Source organism: Podarcis bocagei, assembly GCF_964188305.1.
Source record: "Podarcis bocagei genome assembly, chromosome: 7".
Classification (NCBI taxonomy): Eukaryota; Metazoa; Chordata; class Lepidosauria; order Squamata; family Lacertidae; genus Podarcis; species Podarcis bocagei.
In genome coordinates this window covers 90,196,336-90,221,445 of record NC_138132.1, presented here as the reverse complement: position 1 = coordinate 90,221,445, position 25,110 = coordinate 90,196,336, and the positions used below count along the sequence as shown (strand labels likewise).

At 49.0% G+C, this 25,110-nt stretch overlaps 2 protein-coding genes across 4 annotated transcripts in view; both read right to left on the bottom strand.

The window, feature by feature from the left end:
- Positions 1-25,110, bottom strand: part of ADD2 (adducin 2) — a 78,937-nt gene that overhangs the window by 16,651 nt on the left and 37,176 nt on the right. For 2 of the 3 annotated variants that reach the window (XM_081200953.1, XM_081200952.1), the window contains exons 2-11: positions 16,181-16,391; positions 14,737-14,872; positions 11,816-11,967; positions 10,468-10,548; positions 9,607-9,756; positions 7,264-7,407; positions 6,683-6,781; positions 2,958-3,134; positions 1,882-2,133; positions 661-780 (exon numbers count right to left, since the gene is read on the bottom strand). In XM_081200953.1, the coding sequence (XP_081057079.1) occupies positions 661-780; positions 1,882-2,133; positions 2,958-3,134; positions 6,683-6,781; positions 7,264-7,407; positions 9,607-9,756; positions 10,468-10,548; positions 11,816-11,967; positions 14,737-14,872; positions 16,181-16,363 (1,494 nt within the window). In that variant the 5' untranslated portion in view covers positions 16,364-16,391. Of the gene's footprint in view, positions 1-660; positions 781-1,881; positions 2,134-2,957; positions 3,135-6,682; positions 6,782-7,263; positions 7,408-9,606; positions 9,757-10,467; positions 10,549-11,815; positions 11,968-14,736; positions 14,873-16,180; positions 16,392-25,110 lie in introns of those variants that run through there. The other variant, XM_081200954.1, reaches the window with a different exon arrangement.
- Positions 1-25,110, bottom strand: part of LOC308590768 (E3 ubiquitin-protein ligase TRIM7-like) — a 104,137-nt gene that overhangs the window by 62,146 nt on the left and 16,881 nt on the right. The gene's annotated exons all lie outside the window — the stretch shown is intronic.

Here is a 25,110-nt window from a genome sequence, read left to right as displayed (position 1 = left end):
TGCCAAGCAGGAAACACCATCAGAGCACTCCTGACATATGGTTGTCAAGCCTCTGCTTAAAGACCTCCAAAGTAGGAGACGCCACCACACTCCTTGGCAGCAAATTCCACTGTCGAACAGCTCTTACTGTCAGCTCTTACTGTCAAGTTCTTCCTAATGTTTAGGTGGAATCTTCTTTCTTGTAGTTTGGATCCATTGCTCCGTGTCCGCTTCTCTGGAGCAGCAGAAAACAACCTTTCTCCCTCCTCTATGTGACATCCTTTTATATATTTGATCATGGCTATCATATCACCCCTTAACCTCCTCTTCTCCAGGCTAAAGAAGAGAAAGCAACATGCAAAGTTTCTTGGTGCCATCAGGGGCTGTGGATCAGGACCAGGCTCCCTGTTACCAGCACTGATGGGATACCTGGCTGGAGTTCTGACCTAGTCCAGCGCCTTGCAGGGGGTAGGACGAGGTGACTTCCAACCCTACAATTCTGGGACTCTACACTGCATTACACCAGCTCTCCCCACTGTATTTCTGCTAGGGAGAGAGGCTGCGGGGATTCTTCCCCAATACACAATTCCCAGGATTATTTTGGGGGTGCCATAGCAACGGAGGCGGTACCAACAGAGATGGAAAGTGTCCAAAGAGCAAATGGGAAGGAGGCGGCTGTACCTTATTCCTCATTTCCAGAACTTCTTGTGGGTCTGTGTAGAGAGGCACAAATTGGTTTGGGTTTTCAATTCGGATCGGTGTTCCACTGCTGGTTTTCTCCACCTCGTCTGCTTTCATCCACTGGGCAGCATGAAAAGTCAAGGGCAAATTGTAAGGGCAAAGGGAGGTCTCTTAAGGGTGGAGAAAGGGCACAGAGGGATTCCTTAGCTGGGATTCTGGCACTGCAAGGGGTTGGATGATCTTTGGGGTCCCTTCCAACTCCGCAAATGATCTGCAAAGCTGAGAGGCAGGATGGGATTTGGGGCTTCTGAATTCAAACTGATGAGTCAGCTTTTGCATCCACACTGAGAACGCCCAGATATGTAAGGCTACAGACATTCAGGTTCCTAATTCAGCAAGAAGAGCTTTTCAGATCATTGTGACCCCCATCTTCTCTCGCTCATCTCACTGTGTGGGCCCTGCTGTCATGTAACTAGTCCTCATGAACTGTATAATCTGCCACTACTGAAGATCACAACTCTTATTACCTATTTCCTGATTGTCACTGAAAACAGAAACGTATGTCCTCTGATTTTCTGAATAGTCCAAGGCAGAAATTTTCTTGAAATGAGTTAAATGGCCTGACTGAATGAAAACAGCTTTTCGAATCTTTAAACTCTCCCCCACGGTGAATATGTTTCATCCTCCTATACCAGCCAGTGGCTGCTTCTGGGGGTGGGGGAACGGACGGACCTGGAGGAGTAGCCTCAGCGCAAGAGGACAGAGGTTTGTCACACAAATAATGGGATTCAGAAAAGGGCAACCAAAATTATCAAGGGGGTTGATTGACTCCCCTGTGAAGAAAAGTTGCAGTATTTTAGTGTAGGGAAAAGGTGAGTATGACAGAAGTTTATAGAATAGTCCATGGATAGAAAGCAAGTTTTTATCCTTCTGTCATAACATTACTGAAGCTGAATTCAGAACAGAGAAAAGAAAGTCCTTTTTCACCCAGCACAGTTAAACTATGGAACTGTAGGCGCTGTAACTCTCCAAAGGTGCACTGCTCCACTGTCTCCTGAGACAGATGCCAACCAACCAACCAACTGTCCCCTAAATTTCTGCTGTAGCCAATTGGATGGGGGAAGAGGGCCCTGCCTTTCTTTCAGCATGGGAAATGGTGGCCACTTCCCTTATGTGGAGCATTTCGCGGGGACAAGAGGCAGTGAATGGTGTTCTCCTTACGGTGGTTTTGGTTCTGCTGGCGCTGCCTTGGCTTTCCTCGGCCACATTCACCCGCAGATAAGTGTTAGGTGTGTTCAGCCAGCGGGTCTTCTCCTTCTGCTGCTTCTGGGCATGCTGCCGGAGAGTTGAGATGGGGGCTACGTCCTCCTCAAACACAAAGGCTGTGACCGTGGCTGGGATCTCCACCTCACTCTTGTGCTTGGTTTTCTCCTGGACAAACGGATAGCGGTAGGCGTAGCCGGTCCGGTAGCCCTAGGAAGGACAAAGAGGGTTCCCTGAAGGCTCCCCTGGATGCTGACACAGAGGCAAAAGCTGAAGCTGTGAGGCCACTTGCCTTCTGCACAAAAACTACCTGCTGATGTAGAGCAGGATTTTCAGTCCCCCAAACCCACCCCAGTTTCTGGTGCTGGTGGCTGTTGGCATGCATGAAAAACATTTGTATTTTTACTATCTTAGAGATTACCACATTTCCTATCAGTAACATCTACCAAGAGTCAATTGATAGCAGTTCTGATTTATGGGTTAATTAATGGGATCTGGAAGCTTGCAAATGCTCAGCTTGAAGTTATAAAACGGTAACCATCCATTGTTAGACAATTTCGGCATCCAGGAACTCATTGAATTAAGTTGGGGAAAGGTTTGCTAAAGCCAGGGTGGGGAACCTCAGTGGCCCTCAAGTCACTCTATGTGGCCCTTGGGTTTCTCCCCACCACACCCCCTGCTGCGCCTTCTTTGCTTTGCCCTCTCCTGGAGTGCTTTTGCCCTGGAGTGTGGGGGTGTCAAAGCCAGCCTGCTTACGGACTCATTGCTAAAACCGTGTTTATGGAAGACCATCTTACTCGGCTCCGAGTGATCGCCAAAGAAGAAGACTGTTCCAAGGTAACATCTGCATCAATTGCTCCGCCCGTTTTTGCCTCTGGCCCCACCCACCGCTGGCATGTGGGTCCCAGAGGGTTCCCCAGAAGGAAACGCATCCCTCAGGTGGGAAGAGGCTCCCCTGCACTAGACAGAGAAAGTGAGGATGGGACACATGTCCAGGAAAATGGGCGCTGTGGCATCTGCGCTTGCAAACGCACCAGGTTGTCGAGCATCCTCATCAGAGCCTCAAACTCGTGCTCTCCCAGCCGGCTCTTCTGCATGGGTCCAAAGGTGCTGCCGGCCCATCGGACAGAGCCAACGTCATGGGGCCGGTGCTTCTCTCGCTCCAGGAGTATCAGATTCTCTGCTCCGCCGGCACTGGACAAGGCTGAGACCTGGAAAGATGCAAACCACAAGAGAGGCCATTTATCCACATGTGGTGTCCAAGCAAAATAGCTGAGCGCCGAGAGAATATCTGGAGAATAATTCAGAGATCATAAAGTGCCGGGGAGAACCAGTTGGGAGCCAATTTGTTGCAGCCCCAGCAGGAGCCCGAGGGTGCGGGGAGGGGGGCAAGACAGTAGCATCCTTTGGTCATCAAGGAAGTGTGGAAGGAGCCCATGCATTGCCACCCTTCCACCTGCAGACGGCGCTCATGCGCTGGGCCTTGGCACATGGCTGACCTAGTTTTTTCCAGCTGAAGAAGTAGGCTGATGCTCAGAGGGGCAGACAATGGCACTGAGCATCTAAGGCAGGAATTGCAGGAAGTCCAACCTGCCTCCCCCCACCCCCACCCCCACCCTGCCTGAGGTTGCAGAGCTTATTAGTTCCTGACAAGGCTGGGCAGAGCCAGAAAGACAGAGAAGGGGGCCGGGGAAGACTGTTGCCTTTTGGGGATAACATTTTTAAAGCCCCAGAAGAGGAAACAGCTGATGAAACCCACATATGTAAATAATAATACAATTGATTCATTTATGGATTATGAAGCTTGACGTTCTATTCTTTAACTTTCTGCCTATGCAAAAAAGTAAACATTACCAAATAAATCAGGTGCGATACTCTCCCTGATGCTTTTCAACATCTTTATGCGCCCCCTCGCCCAGCTTGTCCAGAGTTTTGGGCTGGGTTGCCATCAGTATGCTGATGACACCCAACTCTATCTGTTGATGGATGGCCATCCTGACTCGGCCCCAGACACACTGATCAGATGTTTGGAAGGTGTGGCTGGATGGTTACGTGGGAGCTGGTTGAAGTTAAATCCTTCGAAGACAGAGGTCCTCTGGCTGGGACGGGACGATATGGGATTGAGGGGGCAACTCCCATCTCTTGCGGGGGTGCAATTAGTGCCAGCACCGTCCGTTAAGAGTTTGGGTGTAATCTTTGACACCACCCTTTCCATGGTGGCGCAGATTGCAGCTAAAACAAAGGCGGCGTTTTTTCATCTCTGCCAAGCTAAGCAGTTGGCTCCTTACCTCTCTCGCCCTGACCTAACCACTGTGATCCATGCGACAGTCACCTCCAGACTGGATTATTGTAACTCGCTCTACATGGGGCTGCCCTTGAGACTGACACAGAAACTCCAGCGGGTGCAGAATGCTGCGGCGAGACTCCTTACGGGGTCCTTGCTGCAAGATCACATTCACCCAGTGCTATACCAGCTGCACTGTATCCCGGTGGAGTACAGGGTCAGGTTTAAGGTGCTGGTTTTAACCTTTAAAGCCCTATACGGCCTAGGACCCTCATACCTACGGGACCGCCTCTCCTGGTATGTCCCACGGAGGACCTTACGGTCTTCAAACAAAAACACCTTGGAGGTCCCGGGCCACAGGGAGGTTAGGCTGGCCTCAACCAGAGCCAGGGCTTTTTTGGCTGTGGCCCTGATCTGGTGGAACGCTCTGTCACAAGAGACTAGGGCCCTGCGGGACTTGACATCTTTCCGCAGGGTCTGCAAGATAGAGCTGTTCCACCAGGCCTTTGGCCAAAGCACAGCCTGACCCCCTCCTTTGGTAATTCTTCACAGAACTCTAGCCCAATGGTTGCCATCAATTTGATTTGAACTGATTTTATAATGAATTGATTTTAGAATGCTGTATTATTTTACTGTTGTTAGCTGCTCTGAGCCTGGCTTCGGCTGGGTAGGGCATGATATAAACAAAATTTTATTATTATTATTAATTATGCAAAGCAAGAAAATGCGTGCAACTTTTTAATTTTTTTGCAGATCTTAGCAGGAACCAGCTTGGAGGAAGGGAGGGGGAATTTTCCCTTTCTTCTGAGATTCATCAGCATAGAATGGGGTAGGGATTTTCTTTAGGATCATGACTGGAGCATGGAGGGTTAAACTTCACCCCCCCTGCAGTGGAAATAGTGCCCCTCTTGGCTTAATTGCTAATTTATTTATTCGTTACATTATACCCCACCTTTCCCCGAAGGAGCTCAGAGTGGCATACATAGTTCTCCCCCTCCTCATTTTATCATCACAACAACCCTGTGAGGTAGGTTAGGTGACAGGGCCCTGTAATGTTGGGGCTGGTGGGATTTGTACTCCAAAATGCCTCGAGGGCCCCAGGCTGGGGAAGGACAACGTTCAACCAGCACTTTCCCTCTTCAAAGGCTCTTACCATCCCCAAGCTGCAAATGCGAAGCTGAGCTTGAGAAAAGCAGGCTTTCCTAAAGCGTCCCAGAGAGTTCAGAACAGAAGCGTGATTTTCACTGGGGACTTCACAGCTGCCAGGAACCACCATACTCTGCCAAATTTCACTCTGCAGCATGTTAGGAGGAACACAATGTTCCTTCCATACCACAACTTCTGTAGGAGAAAAACATCATTTCCCTGTGCCTAAAAATTTAATTATTGCAGCTGAAGCTACTAAGATGCTACTTGGTTGGAGCCAGCTAAGATCTACTCAGAGTAGGTGCACCGGAATGAAGGAAACTACATCAGTTATGTCCACTAATTCCATGGGGTCTACTTGGAATGTGGCTAACATTGGAAATAAACCATTGCTAATTTAACAGGGGTATGCGTGTGTGTGTCATATGTGTGACGTGTGTGAAGGCACAACCAGATGCCTTCATCTGCTCCAACTGCAGCAAAACAGGTATTTCCCATAACAGTCTCTCGAGTCAGAGCAGGTGCTGCAACCTTCCAACAGTTGGACCTCACCCCCCAAGGCGTCCTCTTCCATTGTTTCCAAGACAGGTGGGAGTCAACCAACATGCGTTAACATATACACTATCAATAGTAACTGATACAAACTATCAATATCAATGGATATTGCTTACTTTAGAATGGTTTTAAAATACTGTCACATGAGTATTCTCGGAATGAATTATCTGGGTTGGTTGCCTCCTTGTGAACTTAAATGAACTGGCATTAGACTGACTAGAGTGAGGATGCCCTGATGTGCATTTTTGCTCCTGTGTTGTTACTGTGGCTGCTTTGGACATGCTTACATGGGGAAAGGACATACCGTAGATTCCGGCCTATAAGACAACTTCTTAACCCCGGAAAAGAGGTTAAAAAGTTATACGCCGGGTATGGGCGGCGCGGAGCGGAGCCCGCCCACTGCTGCTTCGGAAGCAGCAGCAGGGGTGGCAAGATCTGCTCCGTGTGGCTTTTTCCTGGTGCGGAGCTGCCCAGTGTATTAGGCGACTGGGCTTATAAGACGAACCCCCAAATTGAAGCTGCCATTTTTTTTGGGGGGGGGTCATCTAATACGCCCACTCGCCTAATACACCAGAATCTATGGCACACAAATTGAAATAATAACGGTGTCTCTAATGCTGTCAGGGGTCCCTTTACCTTTACCTTTAATGCTGCCAAGCAGTTGGAGTAGATGACCCTTTGAGTCCCTTCCAACTCTATATTTATATGATTAGATAAAACGTGCCTGGTGACAAAAAGAAGGGTGTGGGTGGGTGGGTGTGCTCTGCTGCTCACCTGCACTTCACAGGCAGCCTGCAAATGGAAGATCTTGTAGAAGGCTTCTTCCACCGTGTCTCCCAAGGCCACCACACCATGATTCCGCAACACAAGAATCTGCCAAGAGAAGGAAGGAGAAAGGGTCAGTGAAAATGGGGAAAGCCATAGGTGTTCCTCAATTCTGTATAATTTTTCACACTGCCTCTTGCCCGAGGATTTCAAAAAGTCTGGCTAAGCCCTACTTCAGAGGTCTAGATCCCAAATGCCAGCTCCTCCACAGTTCCACATGTCCCGCCGTCCCCCCACCAGGGAAACTGGCACTTTACCATTGAATCAGAGCAAACATCAGTCAGGTTTTCTGTGAATTGACGCTTCCTCTGGTTCCGTGTTAGAGAGCAGGTTTTCCTGGGGAAAGTCGTGAGGCAAACAGACAGAAAACCACTTGGACCCCTGCCTGGAATGCACGGGGCAAGCAGAAACCCTCTTGAACCTGGGCTTTCTGGGCACAAAACAAGCAGTGTGGACAATCCCTAAGGGCTGTTTGACGCGCCACGGTGCCAGAGGACGCTGAAGCCTGAATGCTACCTCTCAACCCTCACCTTGCAGGTGGGTCCTAGACACTTCTGCAGCTCGATTCTGTCCGCTTCTTCCTCCATCTCCCCGTTGAAGTCAAAGTACACCATGTTCCCTGCCAGCAGTGCATCGTGGGAAATGGGCAAGAGGCCGTGCTTCATGGCAGACACCTGGGAAGGAGGAGAGAGCAGAGACAGAGAGGCAAAGATGAGCAGGTAGAGCCATCCCTTGTCTTTCCATCGACGCATCTCCACTGTGCCTTGGATGGGCAACAGAGGTGGGCCTGACCTTTGCACCGTAGGTCACATCCCAGGTGTGCCAGAGTCAGAGATTTCTCCATCCCCCCTTCCAGGCAAGCGAGAGGCATCCTAGTACAAGGGCACCTTCCAGCCAGGCAAAAGCACTCGGTGGCAAGAAGGGCCTTTTACCAACTGCAGTTGCCTCAACAGTTGTGGCCATTCCTGGACTGGGAAAGCCTGGGCACAGTAGTTCATTGGTTACTTCAAGGCTGGATTACTGCAATGCACTCTATGTGGGGCTTCCCTTGTACTTAATATGGAAGTTTCAGTTAATGTGCAATGCTGCAGCATGATTGCTGACAGGATCGAGGCCTTGTCAGCATACAACACATGCGTTCATAGATCTGCACTGGTTGGCAATTTGATACCAGGCCAGATTCAAGGTGTGACTATTAGCATATAAAGCCCTTAATAACTTGGGACCTGTTCTGCATGTGAGATGGCCTTACCCCGCCTGTGCCCGCTCGACTGCTTTGAGTGGAACTGGCACTGTTACAGGGGCCACATAATACCCCTTCCACATCTCTAAGGACGCCATCTTTTAGTGTGGCAGCACCAACACTTTGGAACTCCCTCCCTATTGACACCAGCCTTCACTGTACTCTTTCGGGCGCCTGCTAAAACATTTTTTTGTTTCGACAAGCCCACCCAGATGCTTAGGAAGTTGTTGCGAGCCTTGTTGGTGGTTGCATAGGAGTCACGAGTTTCTGCTCTCCTCCCACCCATCCACAAGCCAGGAATCAAGCCATTTTCTGTCCCTTCCCTTAACACAGGGGTGCCCAAACTTTTTTCAAAGAGGGCCAGATTTGATGAAGTGAACATGCATGAGGGCCGACCAGGTTGTTTAGCTTTTTTACGATTTTACCTCAAAACTGTTGAGCTTTTTTTTTGGGGGGGGGATTTTACCCCAGGAAATAAACTGACCTGTGGGCCGAATTAGGGCCCGGATTTGGATTAGGCCGAATTTGGACATGCCTGCCTTAACACCTTCCAACGCCTTTCACCAACATCCCCTCTGGGCGTTATGAGCCACAACCTGAGAGTCTTGCAACGGAGTCAGGCTACTTTCTCAGAGGGAGAAACACCCGGGCTTTATTTGGGGACCTCCTGGCCAGAGGACACAGTCCCCTGCAGTTTTCCCAATGACTGCAAAACAGTGCAAGAGTCCTATATCCATCCAGCTCCTTCAGGGAGGTGGAATCTACCAGCCAATCTACTTAAGGCTTCTTCAGCTGGCTATAGCTCTTTGCAGAGACTACAGCCTCCATAGCTGATTCAGAAGCTGTCTTGACTGAGACTAGACTTTGACTGGACCCTGCCTGATTCCTGGCCATAGAACCAGGTGCAGGGATTCTGTTCCTCTTCCCTGTCTCATTTGCTGCTTTGCGGTTTCCTCTAAACATCTCATTTCTCTTCTCCTGTCACCTCTGTACTGCTGGCGAGTATTCTCCCTAAAACTCAGAGCCAGTGCATAGTTAAACTATGGAACTCCCTCCCACAGGAGGAAGTGATGACTTGGAGGGCTTTAAAAGAGGGTGGGACAAGTTCATGGAGGAGTAGAGGACTATTGGTGGCTACGAGCCATGGTGGCTGGGCTCTGCCTCCACAGTTGGAGGCAGTCGCTGGAAACCACAGGAGGGGAGAGCGCTCTTGAGTTTGAATCCTGCTTGCTGGTTTCCCAGTGGTCTCTGGATGCCCCTGCGAGGACAAGATGCTGGACTAGATAGGCCTTTGGTCTGATCCAGCAGGCGCGTCTGATGTTCTTATTTGAATAAACTCAAAAGATGCCCTGGTTTACACGATGCCTTCCAGATAGCACTGTTGGGTTCCATGTTGGGCATCCTGGATACTGTGAAACTGGGGTCTCCCTGACTATTCCTAAGACCTTCTCCCATTCAGAGTCTCCCAGACTCCCTGCAGTGCACAAGGAGGGATGGAGAGGCCAAGCTGTTCCAAGCTTAATGCTCTTCTATAAATCAGTCTCGGAGCCAGCCCAAATGTCTGGGCAGGAGGCTCTGTCTGCTGTTTCTCGTTGCTCTGTCAGCAAGACGAATGGACAGCGTTCCTTACTGCAGCAGTGGCTGGCGTGTGCAGATGGATGATGCATCTCACGTCTGGTCTGGCTGCATAGATGGCAGAGTGCAGGCTGAACCTACGGGTATCCACGGGGAAGCTGGTGCTGCCTGCCTCCACCACCTCTCCCAGGATGTTCACTTTAACCTGCAGTGCAAAAGAAAAGGTGGAAGCACAGTTGGGTGAGACGTTAGGGTGCTGAATTGTACCCTAAAGGTGCTGCCTGGATGGCAGCTTCCTTTTGGGGACAGAGGGGGTAGGGGACACAGTCTTTCCCAATCCAGGTGGCAAGCTAGGTTGACATGTGCCATGATAAATACATTTTTGACAATATTCAAACCCTAACCCTCCCCCAAGGACAGACAATTCTTAACCTTACCCATTCTAAGAAGAAATATTTTCAGTCACAAGAGTTACAGGTACTTCCCATTTTAATTCAGACCCAGAGTGTGCCCTTTTATCAGAATTCTGCACTTTCTCATTTTACCCCCTCTCAATTCACACCTGGCCCCAGCAATCCTTTGCACATCAGACAGCAAAATATGAAACAGAGACCTCACCCATCCAAGCCTCTCTGCAGTTGGTGATTCCTTGGGTTTATAAGGCTTACATTGCCTCCTCCAACCTCCAGGTATTTTAGTCTCCAATTCCTATCAGCTGACCAAGTCATTTGCCCTCCATGATGCCAAGGGAACTGGGGGCGAAGACTCCGCCCCATGCCTCCCATGATGTGTTGTCTGACCCTCAAGGGAGATGTTGTGCTTATTTATTAATAATGCCTTAAGTGTGAAGATGCTCAAACCCTCAAGTTAGCTAGTTTTGGCAATGGAGAGAGGAAGAGGGGTCTTGTGTGCTCACCAGGCTAGAAGCTGTAACTTCAGGACAGGAAAGGCCCACAGGGCAAATCAGGAAGTGGTCCTGTTCTTTGCTGACTCTCAGCTGTGAAAGGAAGACCAGAAGAGAATGGTGAGCTCGTCTTCATTTCCTTGGGCTCCTGTGGCCTCCTTCTTCCCTAGGGAAATTAAGGTCAGAAGGCTCTTCCATTCATTCCGTTATTTCCCCCTGAGTCTTCATCCACCTTTAAGACACCGTTTATTTCTGCCATTTCTGACTATAAGATCCCAGGATGGCTTATGACAATATAATTTACCGTTATAAAAACAGATAAAACAATTGCAGGTATAAAAACAAGTAAAACTGTTCCAGTCAGCTCAGAACAGTGTAAATTATGCCAAAGAGGTGGGTCCCACAAAACATAAAACAAAACAAAACAAAACATACCCTAACTGCAAAGGGTGTCAGTATCTGGTGAAACCTAGACAATGAAGATGGTAGAACACCTCTTTGGGGAGGGAGGTCCACAGTTTAGTGGCTACCGCAGGGGAAGTCCTCTCCTGAGCTGCCATTTCCCGGGCGGAACATCCAAGAGGGTCAGCAGAGATGGAGACCATCTTTCAGATATTTGGGGCCTAAGCCACTCAGGGCTTTAACTGTTACACGTCACCACAGTCTCTGGGTGTTGAAAGACTGACTCCAGGGGTTCCAGGCACTTACATTCCTTGGAATGAAGGTCAGCAGAGACTGTGGTGTCTTTAGGATGTATGATTTCATTTACAAACATCTACAACCTGAGCATAAGATGGAGGGGCTCGCAGCACTTACACCCCAACAGATCTTGCTTCTCTATTCGTCACGGCTTTGGATCCAGCACAGAGCAAGCTGGTCCCTGTGTCTCCAGCTTCCAGCCTGCTTCCAGCTCAGCCCTTTCACACACACTCTGGCTATTGTTTTCTTACCTAGAAGCTGGATGAGGGGCGTGGAGGAAAGAGGCAGCTTAGCCAGGAGGGCCACCTCACTGAGCTGTAGCTTTTACACCCTAGCTCTTTCTTTTGGGACAGTTAAGGTCACTGTCTTAAAAAGAAACTTGTCTGACCAGTTCAGCAACCACCTGTTAGATTTTAACCCTCGCTGGGTACAGGAGCCCAAGAATTAGAAGGGACTCAGGGCATCATCCAAACTGACCCCACCAAACACACAACAATATCATTGCAAGGACCTTCTTGGGCTTGGAAACAAACTGGCGCACCGTTGCCTTGAGCCAAAGGGGATAAAGTGGGTATTGACCAAGAAAAAGGAGATTTCAAGGCGTCTTGTTTCCTGGCCCTGAGCAAAGTGGGTGGTGGGTGGCAGGGAAGGGATCCCTCACCGTGACACAGGTGCTGCTGAGCTGCGCCCAGCCATAGAGATCCAGCAGCCGGTAGACGCTGCTGACTTTGCAGCGCATGAGCCTCTCCCCTTTGGCGAAGGACGTCGAGTCAATGCCCTGGAGGTCATTGATGGGGGTCACCGTGGAGAGGTCTGCGGGAGAGAAAGTGCACAGGAGGGGTCAGCTGGTTAAACAAACACAGTCAAGGCATCGCTGGAGCTGGGTGAGACGGTCCATTTGCATGTTCCACCCATGGCTCTGGAAAAGCACATTGCCTCTCACTTCCCTCCATTCCTTGTGGATGATTTAATTTTCTATTTGAAACAGAGGCGGGGAACCTATTTGACACCACAGGACACATTCTTATCCAGATAGGCCTGGCAGACCAAATTTGACAGGTGGGTGGGAAATTGCTTGATGTCACAATGACACCAGATTCAAGGTGCCTTGAAGTTCTGAAATCAGGACTTCAAAGCACTATTTAAGGTACTGCTGTAATGAAGACCCCCTCCTGGCTTTAGCAAACGATTATGAATCTGGAAGAACATATGAAGAGCCTGCTGGGTCAAGCCAATGACTCATCTAGTCCAGAATCCTGTTCTCCCATTGCTGCCTCTGACCATGAAAGCAGAGCAGAGCCATTGTGGCTCATAGCGATATGGCTTTGCCCTGGCCTCTTTTAAAGCCATGCAAGTTGGTGGCCATCACTGCCTCCTGTGGGAGTGAGTTCCATAGTTTAACTCTGTGCGGTGTGAAGGAGGACTTTCCTTTATCTGTCTTGAAGGGGCTGGCATCAGATGGCCTGCTAAAATGGAGAGGGAACACTTCAATTTAGCCGGGGACTTGACGCAAGTGACTTTCTGAATCAGGAAAGCGTTTGCATGGAATCTGGTCAAACTGAGCAGGGTTCAACCCCACCCCACTGGTCAGCTGGCGGGCAGGGAGTTACAGGTGAAACTCAGAAAATTAGAATATCATGGAAAAGTTCATTATTTCAGTAATTCAACTTAAAAGGTGAAACTAATATATGAGATAGACACATGACATGCAAAGCGAGATATGTCAAGCCTTTATTTGTTATAATTGTGATTATCATGGCGTACAGCTGATGAAAACCCCAAATTAACAATCTTAGAAAATTACTGCCTCAGTGCGGCGTGGCATGGATTTTGCATCTCATTTGGAAACCAAGGACCCAGAGTCTGGAGGAAGAATGGGGAGGCACACAATGCCAGATGCTTGAAGTCCAGTGTGAAGTTTCCACAGTCTGTGTTGATTTGGGGAGCCATGTCATCAGCTGGTATTGGTCCACTGTGCTTCATTAAGTCCAGGGTCAACGCAGCCATCTACCAGGAGATTTTGGAGCACTTCATGCTTCCTTCCACAGACGGGCTTTATGGGAATGCTGACTTCATTTTCCAGCAGGACTTTGGCACTTGCCCACACTGCCAAAAGTACCAAAACCTGGTTCAATGCCCATGGGATTACTGTGCTTGATTGGCCAGCAAACTCGCCTGACCTGAACCCCATAGAGAATCTATGGGGCATTGCCAAGAGAAAGATGAGACCGAACAATGCAGAAGAGCTGAAGGCTGCTATTGAAGCATCCTGGTCTTCCATAACACCTCAGCAGTGCCACAGGCTGATAGCATCCATGCCACGCCGCATTGAGGCAGTAATTGATGCAAAAGGGGCCCAAACCAAGTACTGAGTACATATGCATGCTTCTACTTCTCAGAGGTCCAATATTGCTCTATTTGCAGTGCTTGTTTTGCTGATTTCATTTAATATTCTAATTTTCTGAGATTGTTAATTTGGGGTTTTCATAAGCTGTGCGCCATGATCATCACAATTGTAGCAAATAAAGGCTTGACATATCTCGCTTTGCATGTCATGAGTCTATCTCATATATTAGTTTCGCCTTTTAAGTTGAATTACTGAAATAAATGAACTTTCCCACGATATTCTAATTTTCCAAGTTTCACCTGTAACTCCTGCTGCTTTGGTTACAGGCACCTGTTCCTGGCTGGAAACAGGCATGAGCAGCCAATGCAGGATTTAATCCTGACCTTCTGGCCCATCAGCTGACCTTACAACCATTTGGCTAGGCCAAACCATCACTTCCTCCTACCATTTCAGGAGAAAGACCCTCCCTCACTGGCCGTCAAGTATCTCAAGGGAGAGGATGGAGAGAGAGGAAGGCGGTCAGGAATTGTGGCTGGGGTGGGGGTAGCTGCAGAACGAAGAGCTGGATCCCTTTTGGGGCTGGCGGCTCATGTGTCAGGTGGGTGGGGGTTCTGCAGAAGTGAATGCTGAGAGCAATGCGCGGGTCTGCCAAATTCAAAACAAGGTTGAAAAGTGTGTGTGTGTGGGGGGGGGGGAGGCGTTCCATGAGGCGGCCAGGCCAGGGTGCAGTGTGGGGCAAAAGGCTGAGCACAGTGAGGCCTTGCTGGAGTCACTGGGGCCACATTCACACCATACATTTAAACCACTGTGACACCACTTTAAACAGTCACAGCTTCCCCCAAAAAACTTCTGGGAGCTGTAGTTTGTTAAGGGTGCTGAGCATTGTTAGGAGACCCCTTCTCTATTCCCCTCCCAGAGCTACCGTTCTCCATGGAGAGGGGCTGATTATTAGACCGCTCTAGGCCTTGTAGTTCTGGGAGGGGAATAGGGGTCTCTTCACAACGCTCAGCCCCATATATATTCTTTGGGGGAAGCCGTACGTGTTTAAAAAGTGGTATGACATTCCTTCAGATGTAATGGTGTGAATGACACCTGTGTGGTGGCCAGGAGGCTTGTGCTGATGTGAGGCACAGGCAGATTTGTAGGCAAGAGGAGGGAGGGGGGAGGAAAGGGGCTCAGGAGACGGAGAAGGTGCTTTGGCACCAGACCCATTCATACAAGGGATGCCAACTTACTCAAGGGTGAAGGTGGGAAGACGGAAGGGGCAGTGCTGGCCATGAAGTCTGCAATCTGCCGGAGGGCCCAGATATTGGAGTTGTTTCCTTTCTTCATTTGCTCCTGGATGAGGCTCTCCAGCTCCTCCCTGAAAGACTGGGGTGGGGGAAACCCACAGAGACCCTGAATGATCCAGGCTGCAGCAGCTCTGAGTCCTCCTCCTCCTCCTCCTCCTCCTCTGTCCCCTTCAAACTCTGACATTTGTTTGCTCAAGAATGACCACTTCATTCATTTGGATATTCAGGAACCAGAGAGAGAGACCCTTTCATCTGCCCAGGAAGACCCTCTGGCTGGTCCGAGAGTGGTCTGTCTTACAATAAAGGGAGACTTCATTGTAAAACCACTGCAGGGCAGACCCATCCATGAGAAGTGGTGCCACTGTTTTTTGGGCAAGATCTTGTGAGATCTCACCCACGTCCCGCAAGATCTCGCCAGAACCAACCTCTGCTCAGCTAGGTAAGGGATGCTTTGGCGGCAGGGCAGCGTAGCATTTCCTGTTTCACCTCAAATGGTGCAATGGGATGAATCATCCCTGAACCACTGAAGGACTCTGGATTCAATCACAGTAATGGCTTTCTATCCCACTGCAGCTGTTAATTAACTTCACAGTGCTGGGATCATTGTTAATCTTTAAGGTACCCACATAATTTGGGGAAATGAGAAGTGGAATTGTAACATTTATTGGTTTCCATAGCCGTGTGTGTGGTAAAGGGGGGGGGGGGTTCCTATTGCCAGGAGTCAGAAACCCTTATTGATCAACTGCAAATCACCCAGGAAATCAGCTAGTAGACCCAAATATGCACAGGTCCTGAATCAAGCATAGGAGGAAAGTTTGAACAAAAGAATGTAAAGAATTACTTTGATAAAATGCATATTTTGTTATGTGCAAATGGCTTTAGATCCTATTAGGTCCATAAATTACAATAATAATAATAATAATAATAATAATAATAATAATAATAATAATAATAATAATAATTTATTATTTGTACCCCGCCCATCTGGCTGGATTTCCCCAGCCACTCTGGGCGGCTTCCACAGAAACCAAAAAACACTAAAATATCATACATTAAAAGCTTCCCTGAATAGGGCCGCCTTAAGATGTCTTCTGAATGTCATATGGCATATATTCAACACAAAAAACAGTGACAATTTGTTTTTGACAAAGGACAGCTGGACATATAGAGGGCCACAATACCTTCAGTAGCTGAGGGCCTCATCAAACCTAAATCTGGCCCTGCCTGTAGCCCAGAGCAGGTCATGTGGCCCTGCCTCAAGGTCAGACATGCTCACCGGCTCAAGCTGAGCTCTGCTGTTCCTGAGGGGAATGGCTCTTGCCTTGCTGCACAATGTCCCCCCACCCTGTCAAATCTGGCTTGCACCATTGAGGTGGGTGATACTCACAGGGCTTTGCAGAATCATGGTGACCCTTTTCTTCTGCTCCATCAGGTTGAAGTCTTGGCGCAGGTCGGCAGCCATGTTCCTGATGCGCAGGTACTCAGGGTCATCTTCTGCGAACCGGTCGAAGTAATGCTGGCTTTGGGTGGGGAGGGAGGAGACCTCCTCGGGGATGGTCTCGCTGCTCATTTTGGATGTTCTAGTCTACTTTGGGGGCCTGCACAAACAAAGATGGAAAGGCCATTTGCATCCCCTCTCTCTCTAGAATCCTAGAACCATAGAAGTGCAGAGCTGGAAGGGACTCCCAAGGGTCATCTAGTCCAAATGTCTGCAATGCAGGAATCACAGTTGAACAATCCCTGACAGATGGCCATCCAACCTCTGTTTAAAAACCTCCAGCAAAGGAGAGCCCATCACCCTCCAACTGCCAAACAGCTCTTGCCCTCAGAAAGTTCTTCCTTGTGTTTAGTTGGAATCTCCTTCCGTGTCATTTGAATCCTACCCTCTGGAGCAGCAAAAAACAGGCTTGTTCTATCTACCATGTGGCACAGCCCTTCGGATATTTGAAGGTGGCTATTATGCCATCCACACTTCCCTTTGTCCCACAATTTCTTCCATTGCTCCGTGACTCCAAGGCACAAGTCCAAGAGGTTTCCCCTTTGTCCCGCCTCTTTCCCCGAGAAAACCCACTGTTTACCGCTGAATCGGAAGAGAAGTCAACCCACAGGAAACCTGATTGATGAGCCCAGGCTAACCATACCCAGCTCCCTCCCAAGGCTTGGTTTCCAGACCCTTCATCATCTTGGTCACCCTCCTCCGCACACCTTCCAGCTCTAATATCAACACAGCAATGTTAAGAAATTGCCCAAGCCTCCTTTCCCAGAATCCAGCACTTTAATGTCAGAACGCACCTCTTGACAATGCTTGAGGGGGTTTATATACTTCTAGGATCACAGGGGGAAGTGGGCAGGGTGTGTGTGTGTGGGGGGGCTGCAGGCTGAGTCACAAACAACTGCAGCTTTATCGGGATATCAGGCTGACAGAAAGCCCCGGTGTAAATTACACATTGCAGCAAATCTTCTCTGTTCATTATTGCTAAAAACATTTAATTACAACCAAGGAGCCCAGATGGCATGTGGCTTGAAGGCAAAAGCACGTGAGTCTCTTACTTCCAGCAAGAAGAGAAGGCAGGAAACCTAGAGAGACCTGAAAGTGTTACTCATCTGGTCGCCTGTGGCGAGGAAGAATCTTCTCCAGGGGACCAAGCCTAACAAAAAGCCACAAATTACTTACTTAAAGTATATGTGATCAGGGAGGAAGAGAACATTATTTGCACGGTTGTAATGCTCTTATTGCGGGTGGCACTGTGGGTTAAACCACAGAGCCTAGGACTTGCTGATCAGAAGGTCGGCAGTTCGAATCCCCGCAACAGGGTGAGCTCCCATTGTTCGGTCCCTGCTCCTGCCAACCTAGCAGTTCGAAAGCACGTCAAGGTGCAAGTAGATAAACAGGTACCGCTCCGGTGGGAAGGTAAACGGCGTTTCCGTGCGCTGCTCTGGTTCGCCAGAAGCGCCTTAGTCATGCTGGCTACATGACCTGGAAGCTGTCTGCAGACAAACGCCGGCTCCCTCGGCCAATAAAGCGAGATGAGCGCTGCAACCCCAGAGTCGGCCACAACTGGACCTAATGGTCAGGGGTCCTTTTACCTTTAATGCTCTTATTGCACTACTTACAAGCAGCTGGACCAGCCTAAGTGTTTGGTGCCACATATGATTCTCCCTCCCAGCAGAGCATCCAGCACAATAATCCCCCCCCCATGTCCGTGAAGGCTGCTAGGAGGATATGCTGTTCCCTTGTGTGTACTAGGTCAGACTTGCTCCCTTCCCTTCTGCCATCCCTCATGGCATCTGTAATCTGCCAGCTGAGAGGGTCTGCTTCCCTTGGTCTCATGGTATGGCCAGCCCCTGACAAACAGGGCTGCAAACAGGAAAGGTGTGTTTTACTTATTTATTTCAGAAAATTTATACACTGCTTGACTGTAAAAAAAACAAAAACATTGTTATTAAGAAGACTTAACTGTGTTTATGCACTGAAAATCAATGAACAAAATATGAAGAATTAACAACAAAAATGCAAGACATTCAAAAAGTTGACATAAAAGCAGACTAAAAACAGATCGAAACCTGTATGAACTTTCCAAATGTCTGGCCAAGAAGGTTTTAGCAAGTGCTGAGAAGAGTTCAGTGAAGGAGCCTGACTGCTGTCAAGAGGCAGGGAGTTCCAGAGTGTAGCTGCTACTGCTGCTGCACTAAAAGATTGGTTCCATACAAATGCAGAAGGGGTCTTATGTGACACCTGTAACAGAGCCAGTCCCACCAATCGAAGCTGTCAGGTGGGCGTATATGGGCGAGGCAATCTCACAGGTAAACTGGTCCCAAGCTATTATACTAATATACTCTCTCTCTCTCTCTCTCTCTCTCTCTCTCTCTCTCTCTCTCTCTCTCTCCACACACTAATAGTAACACTACGAACTTTGCCCAGAAGCAAACTGGCAGCCAGTGCAAGACCCTGTGCTGACAAGGCCTTATGTAGCACATCCCCTGCCAGACAGGAGTATGGAGCAGAATTTCATTCCTTGGGCCTCTGAGTTTGCATGTGTGTGTGTCTGGGGCACATCTCTCACGCTCACTCGTCTAAATATTTGAACACATGCTGCCTGTTAGCATTGATGTATGGAAGTAATAGTGCCACTGTATTCTGCTCTGGTCAGACCTCACCTAGAGTACTGTGTCCAGTTCTGGGCACCACAATTCAAGAAGGACACTGACAAACTGGAACGTGTCCAGAGGAGGGCAACCAAAATGGTTAAAGGCCTGGAAACGATGCCTTATGAGGAACAGCTAAGGGAGCTGGGCATGTTTAGCCTGGAGAAGAGGAGGTTAAGGGGTGATATGATAGCCACGTTCAAATATATAAAAGGATGTCACATAGAGGAGGGAGAAAGGTTGTTTTCTGCTGCTCCAGAGAAGCGGACACGGAGCAATGGATCCAAACTACAAGAAAGAAGATTCCACCTAAACATTAGGAAGAACTTCCTGAAAGTAAGAGCTGTTCGCCAGTGGAATTTGCTGCCAAGGAGTGTGGTGGAGTCTCCTTCTTTGGAGGTCTTTAAGCCGAGGCTTGACAACCATATGTCAGGAGTGCTCTGATGGTGTTTCCTGCTTGGCAGGGGGTTGGACTTGATGGCCCTTGTGGTCTCTTCCAACTCTATGATTCTATGATTCCATGATTCTATGACCAAAAACCCAACACACACTGTGTTCACACAACATTCCTTTCTAGAATCAAGGGAGGCAGAGTGCTTGTTTTTCCCACGTAGTTTGTTCACAATCCAGATATATTGCACATTATTCTTGCCCCTGAAGACTGCTTCCTGAGAAACTGGTTTCATTTTTAATATAAGAACTCAGCTCGATTCTGCATTACCCTGCAGCACATCCATTTGAAAACAGAGGAAGACAGGTGTAGGTGGTTTGGGCAATGGGTGGGGGGTGTCTCTACCTCCACCCAATGATGTTGTGGGTGAGCATAAACCAAGATCACAACCCCCACTTCCTTCTCTATTCACCTGGGGCAAATGGAAAAAGCAAGGATAGCCTCATCAAAGGGAGGATTTTTTATTGCCTAGCAACTCACCAAACCCAGCATTGTGGATGGCAGGATCTAGACTCAACCTGGATGGAGAACAGCACGCTGAGGATGAGCATGAACAATGCTGGACTGAGTAAAAAAATTACATTTTATGTGACAAACAAGTCACTGTGTACACAGCCGCAGTGTTGGGGAGTGTAATGCATTTGTGGGTAATCACAGAATTGTCGAGTTGGGAGGGATCCCAAGGGTCATATAGCCCAACCTCCTGCAGTCACAAATGTCGAGATTTGAAAAACACACATGGAAGAGGCTATTGAGAATTTAAAAGTAAGAGGCACGTATAATGAAAAGTTATGACTCTGCCGTGTGCTTTTCCGCCCTGCTTTGAACCCCCCAGCCTGGGTGCTCATGTCACTCCCCAGACTGGCACATTAGACGGGGGGGGGGGGATCCTGAATTCAGACAACACTTTTGCTTTCTATTTCTCTCCAGTGTCAGCTTGTGTTTGGATGGAGACTTCTCTCAAACTTTGCAGAACAACCACTTCCTTTTCGCCTCTTACTCTTCCAAGGCAGTGCCATGTTACTGTTGCCTGGTAACCCAGATGCACCAGTACTTAAAAATAAAGATCTGAGTAGGATTAAGAGAGGAGGGAAGCTGGAAAGGTCTTCCTGCCTTTCAGCCAGGTCCCAGTTGTGATGGGAAGGGGCACTATGGAAAAGGGGTTATATACATGATATATGATATCAGAGAAGTAAAAAAAAATGCCTTGGGCAGGTCTGCTCACATGGTTTAGCCATCATCTAACTTTCATGCAAGGTTATTGCATGCTTGCAAAATAAACAAACAAATAAATAAAATCCCCCAGCATTAGAGCAAGCAGAACTGCTAGAAATTTTCCCACAATAGGGGCCGGCAGGAGGAATTGTGTCTGCAAAACCCCTCTTTTGTGTCGCCCTTGACACAGAGCTGCGTTTGCACATTCTTGTCGACCCAGATTGCTTTTAGCTGGCTGCCTGCCAGCCTCTCTGTCCTGCAAACAGCTCTTAGTCCGCACCGCAGGATGGTCACTAGTTCAAAGCTTGTCCTCACATGACTGCCTTATGAACTCAGACTGGACCCCATCTCCCTCCAGCAAGGTTTGGAGACTGGCAGTGTCAAAGGCCACCTCTGACTGTACTGTTCCAATGCCTGAGGAGAAGGAAGGCCTGTGTCCCCTGTGGGACTTGCCCTCTCCTGACACCTTTGCAGCCTTAAAGGGCTTAACAGTATATAATAATCTGAAAGGCTTGCAAATGGCTACAAGGTTACAGCTACACCCTGGTGCTTAGACCATGAGTAGGATACTAGCTTCCAAAGCTGCAAAGCTAAGCGGAGGCTAAATCTCATCATCACTGGGCTCCATTCTCTGCCCAATGACTAGCAGGGCCACAATGCAAGGAAAAAATATGTAAATTGGCTTGATTTATGCTGATGGCAAGCTTCAGGAACATGTAGCCCTGACTGTAACTCGCTCAGCCTCCAGCTGCTTCTGGATGAGTGTGCAGTTGCTATACTGTATCCTGTTAAGTCATGTTTAACCGTGTGTTGTGCTTCATCATGGTGATCAGCCTGTGCTCCATGACTGGCCATATGCAGAGGGCAAGGATGAGGGTGCCATCAAAGGCAGCAGCAGGAGACTGGCACTATCCAAAATGGAAAATGACAGCAAGGGTGAGGATTGCCTTGCGCCACGTTGCCAGGATGAGGCAGACATGAGGGACCCAGATGAGGGCATAAGCAGGGCACTGGTGCAAGACTTACTTCACCAGAGGAGCCTGTTCAAAGCAAGGAGGGAGCCCAAACGCCCCTCTCCCTACCTCCACTGTCTCCTGAGTCTGTAGGTGGGCAAGGAGGGAATTAACAACATTGTTAGGAGAAGGAATGAGCCACTGTGCACCTGGTCAGCAGCCTGGAAGCACAGGTGGAGAATGCCTAAGGAAATGCTCACAGCTGGGGCTGGCCAGGCTAAGATGGGGTTGGAAGCTCAGGGCAGGTGATCCCTACACCTATGGCTGACTCAGATGGAAACCGCCTTAATAGTAGTGCCCTATTTAAGGGGGAAAGAGAGAAGCCCCAAGGGTTGCCACAACTCTCCAGGGTAGACGTGGGGAGAAGACCAAGGGGGTGGTGCAGGATGTCACAGCACAAAGGGGGACCAAGCGACCCAGGCTGGGTGAAGGGGCAGCAGAGGCAAGGGGAGCTGAGGGACTGTCACATGCGGAGAGGAAGCAAGGACAAAGAGGAGAGCAGCCAGATCCAGGACTGATGCCAGGGTGGGGGTGGAACTTTCTTGGACTTGACATGAGGCCACCTCCCTCTCAACGCTGCACCAAGCACCGACTGCGGCAAGTTTCCACACAATGCAGCCTTAATCCTGGAATCCTCCATGTTTCCCCAGCATTGCTTCCACCTTCCCCATTTTGGGGGAGAGAGGTGGAATTGCAGCCCCAAAGGTAGGGTTGAGGCATGGTGGGAGGTGCTGACATGTTGAGTTTGAGAGAGGTAAGAAGCAGGTGGCCATGGGGAAGAGGAGAAATGGGCAGTTCTTGGCAGTGGCAGCTCAGCAGGTGCCCCACCTTACCAACCTGTGATGCCAGCTCTGGATTCAGCATCTGGCCTCCAGGACTCTGGAAGGAACAGCACCCCACCAGGCCTGGAGCTAAGCACCCAGCCTGGCCCTAACACCCCCCTGCTTTGGCCCAACACCCCTTCATCCCCCCTCCGCTGTCTCTTGGGGGCTCTGTCTGGGAAGGAGAAATTCATTGCTACCCAGGCTGCTACTCTCCCCAGCTTTTAAATATCTGTCACCCCAGGCAGCTTGAACATGGCTAGGCTGCCCAGTTCTGTCCATGGCAACCATGTGCCTCCACTTCCAAACACAAAGGGCCCATTGTCAAGGATCCCAGATGAGGAGGAGTCTCTCTCTGCGCGTCACTTGAAAACCCAGGAGGAATCCGCAGATGGCAGATGTGGACGGAAGACAATCAGGCAGATCACGAAAAGGCTTCCACAGCCCAGAAGGGTGTGTGACAGCAGCGCATTCAGGCAAGGAGGGCTGGGAGCAGCCTGGGGCCACAGGGCACGTTGGCGTATGAGCCAGCTCTGGCATATGGTGCTTTGGCAATCTCATTGTGCCAGGCAGCGGGCGGCAGCCAGATTGTCTTACACAGTGCAGCAGAGTTGCCCACTGGGGGAAGAGCTGGAGTTTTTACAGGAGAAGAGTCCCCTGGGAGTGGGGGGTGGAAGGCAAACAGCGAGGAAACAACGAGAGCCCGGAAGACTCTCTGAGCTTCTCCTTCCCTTGGCTTGAGTCGGAAATTCTGTCTGCAAAGCAGAGACCCAAGGGAAGGTGGGAGTGGGCGGCCCTCTGGGTTAGCCGGGGGCTCTGCAATCTGGGATTCTCATCCTGGGATTCTCTTAGCAAATGATAGGGCTCAGTTATCTGCATGCTTTCATTTTCTGCCCTATTGGACTGCCCCACCAACAACTCCACAGATGCTGTTCCATAACAGGATGGCATCTACACATGCAAAGAAACATACACACACTTCATAAGGAGTTTAATTCTAGAATCCTCTCCAGCTGCCTGTTTTGTTATAGCTGCAGTTGTAATGTAAGAAAATGTGAAAGCTTGTCAAAAGGAAGGAAATCAAAAATGGGGGAGGGAGTTGCAAAATAAAATTCAGGGAGCTCAGAGTTTCTTGGGGGATTAAAAAAAATCCTCCTTTTTGCTACTCATGCTGAGAACAACTTGCTATTTGCAAAATTGCACCTACATCCATTTCTCATTAATGACAATGCGTAAGAAATGCAACTCTTGAGACTCAGGAAAAGGAGATCATGGCAGCATGAGGAAGCTCTAAACTTCCTAAACATACAGTGTTCCAAGCATCTTTTTTGGTTTAATAAAACAAACCATTTCCTCTTTTCAGTATCTATTTTTAAGGCAATTTTTATGGCACCCCTCTTCTCTCTCCTTCCCTTGTGAATTTAGCAATCTCTTTTGGCCCTCTGCCCCCCCCCTGCTGCTTGACCTCTCTGGAGGGACAGGATTCTTGGCACCAAACATTGGTAGCCTTTTTGAAGTTGATGTGACCAGTTGAGCCGGGCCTCAAAGTGGATTAATGGAATTGCCAAACAGGAGAGACGAACCAATAAAGGCAATTAAATTCAGCATCAATCATGCATCTCTTTCCATGCACAACCATTGCTGCATGCTCAGCCAGAGCGGGCCTCTACACAGGGTGCACTTCTTTGGTGTGTCAATGCAATCTGCTTGCCCCTGAAAACCTCATGCTATTACAGGGTCAGGGAAAGCAACCTCCTTCCTCCTCTGAGATAAGCTACAACTTGGTTCAAAATTTTGTTGCATGCACACCAATCTCTGAGCAGCGAGAGGTTCTAGGAGTTCCTGCACTTACCCAGGGTTTGGTAATGAAGGTCAGTGGAGACTGTGGTGTCTTTAGGATATATGGTTTTATTTACACAGACATACGACCTGAGCATAGGATGGAGGGGCTCACAGCATTAGCGCACTCATAGATCTTGTTTCCTCATTCTGTTCCCAGGGAAGCCCCAGAGTCAGCACAGGTCCAGCACAGAGCAAGAGAAGCCTCTGTGTATCCAGATTCCAGCATCAACCAATACTCTCACACAGCCCAGCATCACCTATTGCTCTCCATCCGAGAATGAGGTGGCATCCAGCCAGGTGAGATGAGAAAAGGCCCACCCATTTTTCTCTTTGCCCATACAAATGGCAGAATTGGCACCCGTCTGTCTCAAGAGACAATGGAGTGTGCCTCTGAGGGTGAAATCTGTGGGATGTAAACACAGGAGCAGTCAATGACAACATTCCTAGAGTGTACATGTTAGAACATGGGGAGGGATGTCTGTCCAGCAAGCAGGTAAACTTCCTGGGGACGGACTTCCTCCGCATGTGACCAGAGGTGGGTGTGGCCTCACCTGTGCAGGTAATGACAAAAGCACAGGGCAGGCAGCCATCTCTCTCTCTCTGCCATTTTCCTTCGATGAGGAAATATCTCAGGATGCCCTCTTGGCTCTCAGCCAAGAGAGGAGATAAGGTCTATCTTGCAACAAGATAGATTCTAAGTGTATGTAACTTTTTAAGCCTGCCTACCTTCTGGGATCATGTTGTGAACAGAACGTGAGTAAACTCTTTTATACTTTTATAAAGACTGTGTTGTGTCTTGTATTTTAAGAGGGAACAAAGGGGAAATTAC